The 16,465-nt window shown below is 42.9% G+C and overlaps 2 protein-coding genes across 4 annotated transcripts in view; one reads left to right on the plus strand and one right to left on the minus strand.

Moving 5' to 3' along the window:
- Positions 1–30: 30 nt before the first annotated feature.
- Positions 31–15,860, minus strand: NPHS2 (NPHS2 stomatin family member, podocin). 3 transcript variants are annotated; one of them, XM_019731717.3, is made up of 8 exons: positions 15,497–15,842; positions 12,963–13,066; positions 10,646–10,718; positions 8,631–8,713; positions 5,849–6,052; positions 3,624–3,679; positions 2,026–2,104; positions 31–850 (listed from the first exon to the last, which is right to left on the minus strand). In XM_019731717.3, exons 1-8 carry the CDS (start codon positions 15,768–15,770, stop codon positions 572–574), a joined length of 1,152 nt encoding a protein of 383 aa, XP_019587276.3. In that variant the 5' UTR covers positions 15,771–15,842; the 3' UTR covers positions 31–571. The 3 variants fall into 3 exon arrangements, with proteins under 3 accessions (XP_019587276.3, XP_074178344.2, XP_019587359.2); XM_019731800.3 differs by lacking the exon at positions 31–850 and adding an exon at positions 858–1,008 and having other exon boundaries at positions 15,497–15,860; XM_074322243.2 differs by lacking the exons at positions 2,026–2,104; positions 3,624–3,679 and having other exon boundaries at positions 15,497–15,845.
- The window catches only part of TDRD5 (tudor domain containing 5), an 84,318-nt gene continuing 71,508 nt past the window's right edge, over positions 3,656–16,465 (plus strand). Inside the window, exon 1 of the mRNA XM_088801602.1 lies at positions 3,656–3,779. The gene's annotated coding sequence lies outside the window, so the exon portion shown is untranslated. The remainder of the gene's footprint in view (positions 3,780–16,465) is intronic.

The raw sequence follows: 16,465 nt of genomic DNA on the forward strand, positions 1-16,465 counted from the left end.
ATTTTAAAAAGGAGTCTCCATAAAAAGGGGGTCCTTTAAAATTCTTTAATTACGTGTAAATTTTATATCCAGCCCAAGTACATCCTTTTACTTGCATTCACTCAGGAACGTTTGAGTGTCACTTGTGGTACAAATATCAGGATTAGGTGTGAGGAATATGGAATATGGGGTGAAGTGTACAAGGTTGAATGTGATGGGGGTTGGGGAATAACTAAGAGGTGCCTTTGAAGAGTGATGAGCACAATGGTGAGACGTGTAGCCGCAAAGGGGCCAGAGGGCATACGGCCAAAAGGACATTTGAACTACATCTTCAGAAGTAGAATATTGGCCAAAGCTCTTTCCCGTAATTACTCTGATTAGATGATCTACTTCAACTTGTTACAGGGCTTTTCTGTCATTGTATGGTTTCACTGTCTTCTCGTGTCGATGGCTGCACTGTGTCTTCATACATTCCAAGGGCATTCTGTACGGCAACCAAAGGAAGGGAAGGAGTAAGCTCAGAGTGCCTGGCTCAGGGAGGTGGCTGTTATATGGTGGGGCCCCTTTACAGTCACGTTACCCTTGGCTCCTCCTATAACATGGGAGAGTCTTTCTTGTTAGGATTCCGTGGCTCAACAGGTTTGGCAGGATTTGGGAAAGGGATGCTTCCTTGAGTTCTGTTGCTTGGGGAAGACAGGCAGTTTAGCAGGTCAAATGGCAAAGGTAAAACCACTGTGGAAGCTTTCTCAGTGGACAAGGATTGAAGAGTGTGGAGATATCGAAGCTGAACTGCAGCTGGAGTGCCCGATAGAATCTCAGCTGCCATCCTCAGGGACTCGGAGGCGGCCTTCTCCCCTTCTGCCGTGATCATCTAGTGAACAGATGAGAAGAGAAGCAACATGATTTTTCTTCATTGTCCCGTGAAGGTTTGAATCACTATTCAGGGTGACTCAACAAGCACTGAGCGTCTCCTATGTGCAGGTGCTGCTCAGCACAGAAAAGGCTGTCTTCATTTTCAAGGCTCTCGCTCTAGGGCAGAGATTATACTATTAGTTGTAATTCAGGGCAGACTTTATGAAGGGCCCTGGCAAGTACAGTGAAATGTTAGGGGCGTTATTAATTAGGTCTAGTGGGCCTTGCAAGATTAGTAGGATTTTGCCATTTAGAGAAAAGGTTGGCCCGCGTTCCAGACAAAGGCATGGAATCCTGAAAGGGTGACTCCCAACTCAGGCAAAATGAATGGGTAAACATTTCAGAAGAAAAAGCACCAATCTCACCACCTAAATGCCACCGTAAAGTGGCCAAAAAGGACGAGACGCAACTCTACCCAGAGGACTGCTTTCCTCCCTTTCCTCCCCCACCTCCCCTCCCTTGGCGACCCTTTATGTGGTTCAGGGTTTTTCTTCATGTACTTTCTGTTATTTAAAAGAAATCTGCCTCCCCTTCAGTCCTCATTTTCCTCTTCCCAACCCCCAACCCCCACCCACACCTCAATCCTCAGGAACTGCTGGCAGCCACAGGTTTGCTTCTCAGTGGCATGCCTGAGCAGGGGCTCTGGGTGGCACAGCCTTCTCTTGACTCTGGGAGTGAGGGAACTGGGCCCTGATTATGGTTGTAGCTGCAGAGCTTGCGCAGAGCTAGGAAGACAGGTCTGGGTGTCATTAGCCTAGAGGTGACAGGTGACTGGTATTTCCCAGGAAAGATGCCAGCACAAGAGAAGAGAGATGAAGTGTGGGGAGATGCCTTTAGGGAGAGAGAGTGAAGGCAAGACTCAAGAGGGAGGAGATGGTCACCGTTACCAGTAGCCTCAGAGAGAGGGTGTGATAGGGAAAGAGGTGTTGGCATCAAGAGGCTACTAACACACTTCAAGAGAGTGATTTTAACAGAGGTGGTTGACAAGGGTAGGGGTGGCACAAGCCAGGTTCTCCCAGCGCCTGGATGAATGGTTCTGAGAGAGTGAGAAAGTAGGAGCAGGCCTTTTGGATTCTCCGATGCTCCTCAAAGAACAGCCCCGATGGGAGGACGGCCTGCTCAGGGCTGGCTCACCCGCACTCTGGCCTGTCTCTGTGCTTCGGCTTCCACAGCCAGTGAGTGCTGAAGCCCAGCCGGCAGCCTCACATCCTTACTGAAAAAGAAAGAACATGGCCAGACTGGTGTGCGGCAGTGCTTTTAGCAGTCAGGGGCTTTCATGCGGACTTACCACCTTCCCTACTGCGGTTTCACGATGCATAGCAAATTCTGCTTAACAGAGTGTGCCATCCCTAGACCTCAGGGTAGACAGTGGGCAGGGAGAGTGTCTCAAGGGCCAGTGCCTCTAATGCACGTGATTTTCCTCACTGATGCTACAGCAGAGCTATGGTTTTCTCTTGCCAAGTAAAACAAATTTTGTGTCCATGGATTATGATCATTTTTTTCTCACTTAAAGCTTAATCAAAATCCCAGCAATTAAATTTGAATAATGAAAAAAAACCTTAAAGAGCCACACTATTAATAATAAAAATAAGGGAAATCATCTAAGTTTATACAAGAGAGTTGATTTTGAAAAGGGTAGAATTGACCAAATAAGAACAATACTTAATGTATTGCATAAAAGATACAAAATTGTACTTTTACCCTGAATATAAGTATGAAAAATACATAGATAGAAAACAAGTTGGAGGTTCCTCAGAAAGTTAAATCTAGAGTGACCACATAACCCAGTAATTTCACTGGATATATACCCAAGGGAATTGCAAATATATTCACGCAAAAACTTGCACGTGAATGTTCATTGCAGCGTCATTCATAATAGCCCCAAAGCGGAAACAGCCTAATTTCCATCCATTGATGAGTAGATAAACAAAACGGTATGGCTATACAATGGAATAATAGTCGACCATAAAAAGGAATGAAGTACTGGGGTGGCTGGTTAGCTCAGTTGGTTAGAGCATGGTGCTGATAACATTAAGGTTGCCAGTTCGATCCCCTCATGGGCCACTGTGAGCTGTGCCCCCCTTAAAAAAGAAAAAATGTATACAAAAAAGAAAAAAGGAAGGAAGTACTGACATGCTACAGTGCAGCTGAACCTTGAAAATATAATGTGAAAGAAGCCAGACACAAAGGCCACATGTTGTATGATTGCATTTATATAAAATGTCCAGAATGGGCAAATCCAGAGATTCAGAGAATAGATTATTGGTTGTCAGCGGCTCAGGGTTCAGGGGGAAAGTAAAGTGTTGTTGCTTAATGGGTGTGGGTTTTCTTTTCTTTTAAGAGTGATGAAAATGCTCTAAAATTAGATGGTAGTGATGGTTGCACCACTGTGTGAATATACTAAAACCCACTAAATTGAGTTTTACCCATTTTAAGTTAAACCCATTTTAACTTTAAAATGGTTAAAATGGTGAATTTTATGTTATGTGAATTTTATCTCAAAACATTTTTTTAATCCATAGAAAATGTGAAAATAATTTGCCCAAATGTTGCAGTAGTTGTGTTAATGCTATGAGATAATAGGTATGTTTTTCTCTTTTTTCCAGATTTATGCTAATATGGCTTTACTCATACTCATGCAATAAAAATAACTTCTCAGATAAAATAATCATAAATGAAACCAAAATATTTCCATTCATCATATTATTCTTCCCAGTTAATTTCCTACCCACATTTCTGTTCTCTCCACTTTGATTCCCCAAATACAGGTCACTGAATCCAAGGCGACCTATGGAGGAAGAATTGAGATGTCAGTGGCAACCTCCAGTGGTTCTCATCAGTGTCCTTATAAGAGGAAAGCCGAGGGAGACCTGACTACAGATGAGAAGGTAATGGGATGATGGAAGCAGAGATTGGAGTGATGTGCTACTTTGAAAATGGAGGAAGGGGCCGCGAGCTAAGGCATGCATGAGGCCGCTAGAAGCTAAAAAAAAAAAGGCAAGGAAATGGATTCTCCTTCCAGGACCTCTGGAGGGAACCAGACTGCTGACACCTTTGGCCCAGAGAAATGGAAAATTTTGGACTTCTGGCCTTCAAAACTGTAAGAGATTAAATTGGTGTTGTTTTAGGCCACCAAGTTTGTGGTAATTTGTTATAGAAGCAATAGGAAATAATACAGATGGTATATTTGGTATAATACAGATGGTATATCTGTTTTAAAATTCATCTGGTAGAGAACCAGAGTCTCTAGTCTGTCTCCCAAATGGCTTTCATGTACAGGTACTTTCACGTCCTTCCTGTTGGTGGCACCCATTTCTACGTCCCAGTCTGGGAGGTGGAAGAAAATTAACTGTGGGTTCTAGAAAAAAGAGGCAAGGCATTGAGCTCCACCTGTGGGCCTATATTTTTTTCCTTTTTAATTATTTCTGATAGTTTCTTAGTGGCTAGATAAATACGCGTAGTAACCTAGTTCATGGAGAACCCTGAGAAGACTAGCTGGTTTGGGGGCTGGTAAGAGGAAGGAATGTTGCAAAAGATGTCACAGAGGAGGTGGCATCTTAAAGAAAAACTAGGATTTTGCCTGTGGGGAAAAGGGAAGTAGTCCATGCAAGGATACAACCTAAGATGAGTCATGGAAGCTGGAAGAACGCTAAGTAGGCTGCAGTGTTAGCTACTCGGGGAAGGACAGCGAGAGGTGAGGCTGCAACAGCTGGGTCATTTCATCACTCTCACAAAAAACATTATCTGGTTGCTATGTGACAAACCCTGTGCCAGGCACTGAGGACAAAGAGATGAACAAAATATGACCCCTGCCATTATGAGTTCATAATCTGGGAGGACAAAGGTATAAATTCATAAATTATAATCCAACGTAACAAGGCAAACTTGAATGTCGAGAGTCTGGACCTTATCTTTCATCCTTTAGAGGTGAGGGATGAACAGGTAGAAAGGCTGAAGGGGGGACAGAGGGGAAACACACGGGTGGTTCTTAAATTCCAGAGCAGCAATTGTCCCGTGTCTCTCTTATGACTTTTTCTCTTTTTAGCTTCTCTTATTTCCTGAATTCTTCCTTTTTCTACCAGGATGCTCATCCCTCTTTTATCAGCAACAAGTCAGACAACTCACAGACATTTGGCTACTTCATTTTCTCACATTAGTGTCTGCTCAGGCCCCATCAAGCACAATCGCTATCAGTGCCTTTGATCCTTAGGCCCTCCTGTTGGAGGTCCCCCAATAAGCTAGTCATGATTCACGACCTTCTAACTCAGTTCTGGGCGTGGGTGCCCCATAGCCCCAGTGGCAGCCTCTGTCACTGGTGGTAACTACCAGTGGACTGGCCAGCTGTGTGCAATTCTGCTTTGTTCTTGCCTCTCTTCCTAATACCTTTGCCAACTTGTCTTGGTAAGAATGCAAGACTCCTACCCTGGCCGCGGGCGAGATTGCTGAGCTTGCCGCCTGTGGGTTAGATGAGGCTGGTCGTGAGGCCGTTCTGGCAATTCTCTCCCTCCCCTGATTCCAAATCAATCAAATCTAGATGTGACATCGTTTTATCTGAAAGCCTTACTTGAACTTATCATTATTTAAGTTCGTTTCCCCAGCTAGTCTGTAAGCTCCCAGGAACCATTCCTTATCATCTTTGCATGCCACCAACCCCTCCTGTCCAGTCCCCACGCCCCCACCAGCTCCCACCACCACTTTGTGCTATGTGGACACTTGACAATGAGTCTAAAGCTGCTGGAGTAGGGTAGAGAGCAAAAACTATGCCAATAACTGACTAACCTGCACCAGACTGGTGACTATGATTGACTCAGGGCCAATTGGCAACTCTTTACTTAGCTCCCAGCTCCTTAAGGGGTGGCACCTTCAACAGCCAGTGTCTGGCACACGGAAGATGCAATAAATGGCCAGTGAAGAAATGAATCAAAGATAAAGAGATCTCTCGACACACTCGAAGTACCTTTACTTCTTGGGCAATATTCTTCCTCTCTAGAAGAATTTCAGTGAGGGAGCGGTGTGCTAGCAGACGCTTCATGGTGGTTTGTACGAGGAACTGTACAGCTTTGGACACGTGGGCAAGATTGCTTAGGAGAAGAGAGGCGTTCTCCATTCGGTAGTAGCAGATGGCATCCACCTCCATTACAAACAGGTCTTTGGTCACAACCTGGGCGGAAAGAAAGTCTGGGTGACAGGCCTGATTCTCTGGCTCCTTTCTCCTGCTGGGACAGAAGAGCTCAATGTGTTCCAGGGGAATTTTATTGGAGTAAGATTATAGCAAGAAAAGGAAAAAGAGCAGTTGGCCTACCCTTTATTCAAAATAGGCATGTTTTTGTAGATTATGGAGTTTTTATTAAATATACTAAAGAACTCACAATTTAAAGGAATCCTGTTGTAAATCCTTTTGTAAAAAAAAAATCAGGAATAATTTTCTTATGTGAAACAACTCAGTTCATTGTTTATCAGGTCTTTTTTAAACTGATGCTCTCCCTCTGTCCCCCCCCCCCAAAAAAAAAAAAAAAAACTGCTAAAAGAGAAGTTTGGTTTGGGAAACCAGCACTCGAATGTATTGATCGCTAGGGGGCAGATTGGTGATGCACAGCAAAAGCCCTAAAAGATGGGTGTTCTCAACTGTTCCATTTTTAGACACTTATCACAAAGACATATTTTAAGGATTTAACTGCAAGGATATTATTCACAGTATTGCTTATTGTAATAAGAAATTGGAAATAATATCAACAATAGGGAATTGTAAATTGTGGTACATCCATACAATGGATGCTCTATGTCCATTTAAAACAAAGGGGTAGAAACAGCTAATATATGAAAAGATGATCACAAAAATTATTAGATGACAAAAGGCATGCTACAACATAGAATGTGTGGTTTGATATATATTCCTGTCTGTAAATAGAACCACATACATAGAAAAGTCTGAAAGGATACACTACAAAATATCGACACCTATCCACATGTAATAGGATTAGGGGTAAGTTTAATTTCTCCCTTTTTATTATCTAAAATAAGCCTTTTAAAATACATATAATTTCAATTTACATTTCTATTTACCAAAAGAAAAAATGAGAAAGAACTTCAAACTGAAAGTGGGGGACAATTTAGGAAAAACTTATAAATCTAAATTACTAATAAAAAAAATCTAGGTGTTATTTCTTTCAATTTTTTGTGGTAAAATACACATATCATCAAGCCTACTATCTTAACCATTTTTAAGTGTATAGTTCAGTAGTGTTAAGTACATTCACATTGTTTTTATCTTGCAAAAGTGAAACCAATTAAACAACAACTCCCCATTCCTCCCCTCAACCCCTATAACCACCATTTTACTTTCTGTCTCTGAAGTACCTAGAATATGACTACTCTAGGTGCTTCATATAAGTGATTCATACGTTATTTGTCTTTTTGTGACTGGTTTATTTCACTTAGCTTAATGTTCTTAAGGTTTATCCATGATGTAGCATATATTTGAATTTCCTTTTTTTTCAAGGCTGAATTATATATACCATATTTTGTTTATTCAGCCATTGATGGACACTTGGGTTGCTTTCACCTTTTGGCGGTTGTGAATAATATTGCTATAAACATCGGTATACAAAGATCCATTCAAAATTTTGCTCTCATTTCCTTGGGGCACATAGCCAGAAATGGAATTGCTGGATCAAATGGTAATTCCATTTTTAATCTTTTTGAGGAATCGTTAGAACGTTTTCTACAGCAGCTACACCATTTTACATGCCCGTTAACGATATACAAGGGTTCCAATTTCTCCACATCCTTGTCAGCGCTTGTTATTTTCCTTTTTGATAGCTATAGTAATAGGTGTGAGATGGTATCTTATTGTGGTTTTGATTTGCATTTCTCTAATGATTAGTGATATTGAATATCTTTTCATGTGTTTGTTGCCCATTTGTATATCTTTCTTGGAGAAATATTATTCAAGTCTGTATGAGTCAGGTCTCTCTAGAGAAATAGAATCTTTAGTATGTGTGTGTGTGGAGGGGTGGGGGGAGGAAAGAGAGAGAGAGAGAGAGAGAGAGAGAGAAATAGAGAGAGAGAGAGAGAGAGAGAGATTGAGATTTTAAGGAATTGGTTTATACAGTTATAAAGGCTGACAAGTCCAAAATCTTAGGGTTGGTAAGCAAGCTGAAGACCTAAGGAAGAGATGATGTTGCAGCCAGTCTGAGAGCAGTCTCTTGACAGAATTCCCTCCTCCTCAAAGGTGAGGTTATTCTTTTTCTTCAGACCTTCAATGAATTAGATGAGGCTGAACCACATTATGGAGGATAATCTGCTTTACTCAAAGTCTACTAATTTAAATATTAATCTTATCGAACAAATACTTTCACAGCAACATCTGGATGCTTTTGACCAAATATCTGGGTACCATAACTTAGCCAAGTTGATACATAAAATTAACCATCACAGACTCCTTTTCCCATTTTTAATTGGTTTTTTGCTTTCTTGTTGTTGAGCTGTAAGATTTCTTTATATATTCTGGATATTAACCCCTTATCAGACATATGATTTGCAAATGTTTTCTTCCTTTTCATGGTTGCCTATTCATTCTGTTGTGTCCTTTGACACACAGTTTTTTATTTTGAAGTAGTCCATATCTCTGTTTCCCTTTTTCTACTTTTGATCTTAAATAGTCATTTTGCCCAGGACCAGAATTTGTAGCTCAGCCATGTGAAATGTAGAGAGAAAGCAAAATCCATCATTTGGCTTACCTCATGAAAGGGTATCTCCAAGGTTTGGAGACGAAGGTCAACCTTGTGGTAGGTATCCAGGCAGGGCAAAAAGAAGAAAAGGCCTAGAAGAGGGGAAGGGGGAAGTGACAGGTGAATGGCTAGCATGGAGACTATTTGGGGATCACCTTTTTGGGGTCAGGTTGCACATTGCATTGCTTTTCTTAGCCTACAACTACACACAGGCCAGTGGGGAATCCCACCACCACCCCTATAATGTGTTTGTTGTTGCTAAGGTTACCATATAATTTGTTATTCAATCTGGGACACTTTTGAGGATGAAAGGAGAGCACTGTTATAACTTACTCCAGGACAACAGGCATAAGCAGAGATTATTTCCAGCAAAATGTGCTGTGTTTCCCTGAAAATAAGACCTAGCTGGACCATCAGCCCTAATGCATCTTTTGGAGCAAAAATTAATATAAGACCCCGTCTTATTTTACTATAAATGGTCATGGTGCTGACCTCTGCATCTTGGGTTACATGTCTGTCTCCTTGATGAGATCTGAACTCCCTAACAAGAGTGTCTTATGCACTATTGTTAACTTTAGCACATTAGTGCCTTTTAGGTGCTCTGTTAAGTTATTTTTGAATCCATGCATGTGCCAAGGTGACAAACTTTAGAGCCAACAACCTCCATGTGTTATTTCTTAAAAGGTGAGCCTCAGAGGTACTCAGAATAGCAATATCACATAGCTTTTTCTGGTTGATTAGTTGTTCCTTACCCACCCAATGTAATGTACAGGGTGAATGTGCAATAAATATTTTACACTGAGATCTTTCTGAGATCGCATTGAACACTGTGGACTCCTGCAAGAGCCAAAGCTTTGTTGGATGCAGTAGCACCTCACAGAGCCCAGGATCTCTCTGAGGAGCAGCCCAGCTTCTAGTCCTTTCTAGCCAAAAACTAGAACCAGAACAAGACAGTCCCTGTCCTGGAACTATAGGGTCTGTTGGTTAAAATCTTCAAATTCTGATTTGTATCTTCTACTCTGGTCTCTGTTCTATACCCTCTTCTGTAGACCTGGCTTGGAACTTAGGCCCTTTCCGGTATATGCACAGTGGGTCTTTGTTCCTTCTTATGCCTACCTGGCTAGCTTAGATCTCCAAACCCCAACTACTCAACTTTTCCAACTAACCGTACTTCTCTCTGTGCCCATTGTCAGCTTGGACTTCTGGACATCAACTCCACTAGACTTGAAGTTCCTGGATATTGGAAAACATGTCTCATTCATCCATCTTCATTTCCCTGGTAGTTATATACAGAATCTGAAACACAGGAGGTGCTCAATCTGTATTTCTTAAATTCCACCAACTAAAGAGCAATTTGTTACTTTAATGCTGAACTTTGCCTGTCTCCCATAGGTTGGTCTGACCCCCTAAACTCTGACCAAGCTCAGCTTGTCTCTGAGAATTCACAGGACTCTGGCCATACACATCCTACTACCGTGTCTCCCCAAAAATAAGACCTTGCTGGACCATCAGCTCTAATGCGTCTTTTGGAGCAAAAATTAATGTAAGACCTGGTATTATATTACATCATATTATACCCATTATTATATTTATATTATATTATATCATACCAGGTATTATATTACATTATATTATATTATGTTATAAGACCGGGTCTTATATTACAGTAAAATAAGACAGGGTCTTATACTAATTTTTGCTCCAAAAGACGCATTAGAGCTGATGGTCTGGCGAGGTCTTATATTTGGGGAGACACGGTAAAACCAGTGTCTAAGCCTACTTTTGCTATTCCAGCCAGCCTGGCCCTGGAATTTGGCTTTCTGCACCCATCCTCTCTCGATCACTGTAACTTGGTAGTAACGCTTTCTGAAGAATTTCTTAATAAGCTGTGTTATAAGTAACAGATTGGAAAATGAAGATATCATGAATCAAGTTACTTCATGTAATCTGAGATCCAAATTAAAAATATGCATAAATTAAAGAAATTGGCAAGTCTACAGGGGGTTAAAAGAAGTGATTCTTACCAGGGCCTTTGGCTCTTCCAGGGAGCAGATGTCCCAATCGGAATATAATTACTCTCTCATATTCCTGTACAACCTAAAAGGAAATTTAATACTTTTGAATCACTCCAAGAAAGAAAAAGAAAGTTTTCCAAAGGCCTTTGCATGAGAGTGATCCTAGGTATCAGAAATCTTTTGTTTTGAGAACCAGGAAAAAACTTAATACTTAGGTTTTCAAACTCTACATTTAGTAAGTGTAGAATTTCAGAAAGCAATGAAAAAGTATATTGGCCATGTTAATTTTTGAGCCCATAGGCAGAATTTTGATTAAAAAGTCACGTTCAATTTTATATTTTTCTGTGACTTCTGCATCATTAGCTTTTATGTGTATTAATTTTTAGCAATTTAACAGAAAGAGGGAGTATATTTTAATACCACTTATATTTTGTTTCAAACTGCAAGAAATATCTCAAAATAATATCCTAATTTCCTACCTTAGGACACTGGAAATAGAAAAGCAAAGTAAACCTAAAGCAAGCAGAAGGAAGATAATAAAGATTAGATTGGAATTAAATACAATAGAAAACTAATAGAGAAAAACCAATGGAACCAAAAGTTGGTTCTTTGAAAAGAGCAACAAAATTGACAAATACTTTGCTAGACCGACCAAGAAAAAAAGAGAGAAGACTCAAATTGCCAAAACCAGAAATCAAAGAGGAATGATTACAGGGACATCACTATTGTCTTTATGGAAATAAAAAAATCCTATAAGAGAAAATACTATGAACTAGAACACCAACAAATTAGATAACTTGGATGAAATGAACAAAATCCTATAGAGACACGAACTACCAAAACTGACTCAAGAAGAAAAAGAAAAACTAAAAAGACCTAGTAGTAAAAGATTGAACTAGTAGTTTAAAATTTTCACACTAAGAAAACTCCAGGACCAGATGGCTTCACTGGTGAATTCTACCAAACATTTAAAGAAAAAGTAAAACCAGTTACTCACATATTCTCCCCCCAAAAATAGAAGAAGAGGGAAATCTTTCCAACTCATTCTCTGCGGCCAGTGTTACCCTCATACCAAAATAAGCGAGAGACATCACAAGAAATCTACAGATCAATCTCTTATGAATAGAGGCAGAAATCCTCAACAAACTACCAGCAACCTGAATCCAGTCACGTTAAAAAAATTATACACCGTAACCAAATGGGACTTATGCTAGGAACACATAGTTGGTTTAATATCCAAAATTCAGTGAATGTAAGACAACCTATCGATAGAATACAGGGCAAATACCACATGATCATCTCAACAGATTCAAAAAAGGCATTTGACAAAATCCAACACCCTTTCATGAAGGAAGAGGAGGAGGGCGAGGGAGAGGATGAGGAAAATGAGGGAGTATCGGAGATGGAGGGGGAAAAGGAGGAGGCGAGGAGAGGAAGAGCTTGCGTAAGGAGTAAAATCAGCAAGGCCCCAGCAGTTTCTGTAGTGTTCCAGCCAAGGGCATACTCTTGCCTGGCAGCTCCAGCCAGTGACTAAAAATGGCAGGGGTACCAGGGCCTGGCCATTTCTGCCCATCGTGAGACTCCTCTATGAAGCAAGCTTTGTTCTGGCGTGCTCTTTTAGGCCAGCCAAGACTTTCGTAGTCTGAGGCTGTTTCTGTCCAATCCTTCCTTCCTCTTCTTATAGCACAGCTGTCAGACCTGCGTCATTTTCTGAAGGCTTTCCCTACCTGCTGCTGTTCTCTCTCCCCTTAGTCTTTCACAGACATCACCTCCCAACAAATCCCTTGCACTTCTAATTCTGTCTTGGCATATGCTTCCCAAATTAACACAGGTCTTCATTTACTTCAGGGACAGGCAAGTGTAGCCACCTGAGAGCCAAAGATAACTGTAATTCATGGTCTGTGGAGGCTGCCTGAGAAATTTCCTGCAAGTGTCAGAAGTGGACATCATGATCTCTTGTGGGCCTGTCTTTGTGTCACAGAGTATGGATGACCTAGATGTAGCCCCTGTCCTGAAGGGGCTTTCAGTCTAATGGGAGAGCTCGGATGTCAGCCAATATTACACATGTGCTCAGTGCTAGCGTACATGTGAAAGTACAGTGACGAGAGTATAGGTAGGGAATGACAGTCTGGGGGAGTCAGGGGAGTCTTTCTTCACAGTTACCTCTGAACAAGGTTAAAGGAGGAAGGGCTGTCCTGGTCGGTGAGTGGGGAGGGCATTCCATGCAGAGCAGACAGCACGTACCAGAACACAGAGAAAAAGCGGACATGTTGTGGTCGATGAGCGGCCCCAGGAAAGGACTTACTGGGTCCTCATGGAATCTCACCTTTATGCAGAACCAGACAGAAAAAGGGAAGGTCACGATGATGAAGAGCAGGCATGTGAGGACAAGAAGCCACTCACAGGCTCCTAAACCAGAAGACTTGGCACCTTAAAAAAGAAAAAAGAAAAAGAAAAATTAGGCTGGAACTTCACCGTACTCGCTGACTAGCACTTGTTGGTCCAGCCCTTCATATTCGGGTGAGAGCTGTTTGTAGACTTTGATGGAAATATTAGAGTGAACTGGATATCAGAGCAGTCAGTTCACAGGGCTGTGATAGTGTCTGTGGGAAGGGCTTGTAGACCTCTGGAAGCTGGAGCAGGCTCCTTGGAAAGTCAGTTTGCATACTATGTCCCAGACATTTGACCAGGCAATGTTTTCTCCAGGGTAATTCACATCCCATGGAATTTATTTCTCATGTAACGTACTTTGGGAAATGCTGCTCCATCAACATCATTAGTTTTTACAATGTTCTTCCTTAAGGGCAATCACAGTGTTATTGTTATGTTTAATTATTTTATAAATATATTTCACTTGGCAGTGGTAACCATGGCAAGTAAAAACAAATAAATGCACATACAGACAAAATTACATTTTAAAAGTGAAGAAAGGCCTCAAAATTCCTTCATCCAGTAGTTAGGAGTGTGAACAGAAAACTAACATCTATACCCAAAACCTAACTTGGAGCTTTGCTCACAAAATATTCTTCTCTTGGAATGAGTTCCTTGAATATCTGACTTGTTTGATTTAAGTGAATAGTGAACCATTAAATGTTAAAGCAAGAAGAGCCTTTAGACAGGACAAGAATCCAAGAATCCCAGCATTTTGGTCAAGTTAAGCTCCTTTTTGTTTCTCCCAAGTCTTAAGGCGGGGGAGGGTGGTGCTAAGTGAGGAAGAGGAGGGCCATTACTGCCTCTTGCTCACCTTCCCCCCCGGGAGCCACAGAAACCTCCCAGACAAGGGCCCAGCAAGGCCATCTCTTCCTCAGTGGGACTTCTCATCCATTGCTTGGGGTCCCAGGCTCTAGTCACCTGATAGCTGGAGAGACTGAGGGAAGCCCACACAGGGGAAGCTGCTTGCTCAAGGCCACAGCTGGTTGGTGGCAGTGCTGGGAGCAGCACCACGCAAAGATGAGCTTTTCAGTCAGACTGTCTTTCTCTGGAATCCTGGCTTCTCCACTTTCTTAGCTGCAGGTCTTGGGGGAATTACTTAATTGCTCAGCATTTTTCCTCCTCTGTGATACGAGAATGATAATACTCAGCAAAACACCTAATGTGTGATTGACACATTGTAGATTCTCCATAAATGGGGGCTCCCTTCTTTGCCTCCCCACCGATGTGGTCTGAAGCACACTCTTGCAAGCCTCTAATCTCAGCATTACTATAGCATTGAACCTACCAACCGTTTAATGACTGGAAGTTTCTGACTGATGAAAGGACATCAGTGGGCCAAAAAAAGAAACAGTATTAACATGGTCCATACAAACTATACCCTGACTGCACGAATCTTTCTCAAATCATAGCGTTCAGTGCTCCAGCATATACTGCATTGCTGGTAACCAGGAAATGTTAAAAATTCATAGCCAGCTGAAACTAATATAATGCAACTATTCCTTATTTACTTTCCTTTATACCTCCTTCATCCTACACGTAAGGTGTAATGAGTTTTTTCTTCCATTCTTATAGGAAGGATTGGAACCAGATAAATTTGTTCCTAACGGTTGCTTCACCTGCAGAAGCCAAAGAGACACCTTTCCCTGTGATTCCCTCCTCTGGCCTAATTTTCCTTTCTTTGGTTTTGCCAGGATCCTGTTATATTATAGTTGAGTATGTTCTTTGCTCCAGGCTCTGTGCTCAATGTTTTGGATGCCTTATCTACTTCTATTCTCTGAGCTAGGTACTGGTGTTACCTCCGGCACATAGAGGGTTAAAGCCCTGCCTGAGACCACAAGACCAGCTAGTAGCTGAGCTGAGATTTAGACTCCGGTCTCTCTCTCTACTTGGCTCTGCTGCTTTTACTTTTAGGAGAGAGAGAGAGAGAAAACAACAACAACAACAAAGAAACAAACAAAACAAAAAACAGGAAAGAAACAAAGATCATCCCAAAGAAAGTTTAAAATGCTCTCAGGTAAGACTGGGGTGGGGTGAGGAGAGAAGAGTAAGCATCATAGTTGCCTGAGAGCCCCCAGCTCATGCATGTCTTTATTAAATTAGGTGCCATAGACTCTTCCATGGCTTCAAACACCGGCTGCATAGTTCCTCTGCCATGTGGCCTGGTCCCCATCCTGGACCACACTACCTCCCACCTTCCACCCACAGCTGGCCCCTGAGATCAACGGTATTTAGTTGATAATGTTTTGTCTTTCTTCTGATGCAATTTGGTAGCCACCACGGGGGGGGGGGGGGGGGGGGGTTCGTCCAGCAGGAAGCTCTGGCCCTGGTGGCTCTCAGCGCTGTGACTCATTCCACTTTCATCTGACATCTTGGGTATCACTTGGAAAGCTTTCGCCCCCTCCCGAATCCCAAACCTGCCAGCTGTACCTTCCTCGGGCCGCTCGCTCTCTAGCAGCGCCACCACCTCGGTGCCCTCCTCGCCGGAGCCCCGGACCTCATCCACGTCCACTACGGTGGCGGCGGGCGCTCGGGTCTCCCCGGGGCTCCCTGCCCGCCCGAGGTCCGGCTGCTCGCGCCCCGCAGTCCGCCGCCCGCGTCCTCCCGCGCCTCTCTCGGCCTTGGCCCTCTTGTTCTCCTTGTGGGGGGACCCGCCCCCTCTCCCGTGGGACTCTCTGGAGGAGCTCCGAGCCCGCTTCTCCATCCTCAGAACGCCAGAGCCCGGGAGCCTGGTCTCTGCAAAGTCGCCGGCGGGAATGTCGGGGGCGTCCGGGAAGGGACCCTAATGACGGTGGGCTGGAGCGGGGGGCGGGACCGGGGCGGGTCGCCGGGCGGTGGCTCTGCTCCTGGGGACGCGGGACAGCTGCTTCTCAGAGGAGCTGTAGACAGGGCCCGCCAACCCCAACACTGGGTGCCCCCTGTGCCAGGTCACAGCGTTTAAATTGTGTTCTATAGACAGATCTGAGCTGTAAGGAAGATTCAATTACCTGAAATACCGCCACAGATGGCTCTAGTGGCACTCTGCTTTATGAAGTGTAAACGCAGAGGGAAACAGGGTTAGTGGTCCTCGCCTAGTGCTAGAGAGCTTAAGGGAACCGAGGTGGTCGCATTAGGGCAACTTTAAGGTGAAATTAGAAACTTCTCCCTAAGCCCACCCACCCCGCCCTGGAAGTCTTCAAAAGGGTGCCTTTCTTCTCTCCCCCTAATTTGTTTTATATCCTGGCTCTACTCTTTCTGTTAATGCTTTACATAGTGATGGTGTTGGCTGCCTACTCCTAGGAGGATTTACATTTTAAAAGGAGAAAAGGAAAACTCTTTTAGACCTTTCCTCTCTCTCTCTCTCTCTCTCTCTCTCTCTCTCTCTCTCTCTCTCTCTCTCTCTCTCTCTCTCTCTCATTT

Source organism: Rhinolophus sinicus, chromosome 11 (assembly GCF_057876585.1).
Source record: "Rhinolophus sinicus isolate RSI-liver-muscle chromosome 11, RSI-T2T, whole genome shotgun sequence".
Taxonomy (NCBI): domain Eukaryota; kingdom Metazoa; phylum Chordata; class Mammalia; order Chiroptera; family Rhinolophidae; genus Rhinolophus; species Rhinolophus sinicus.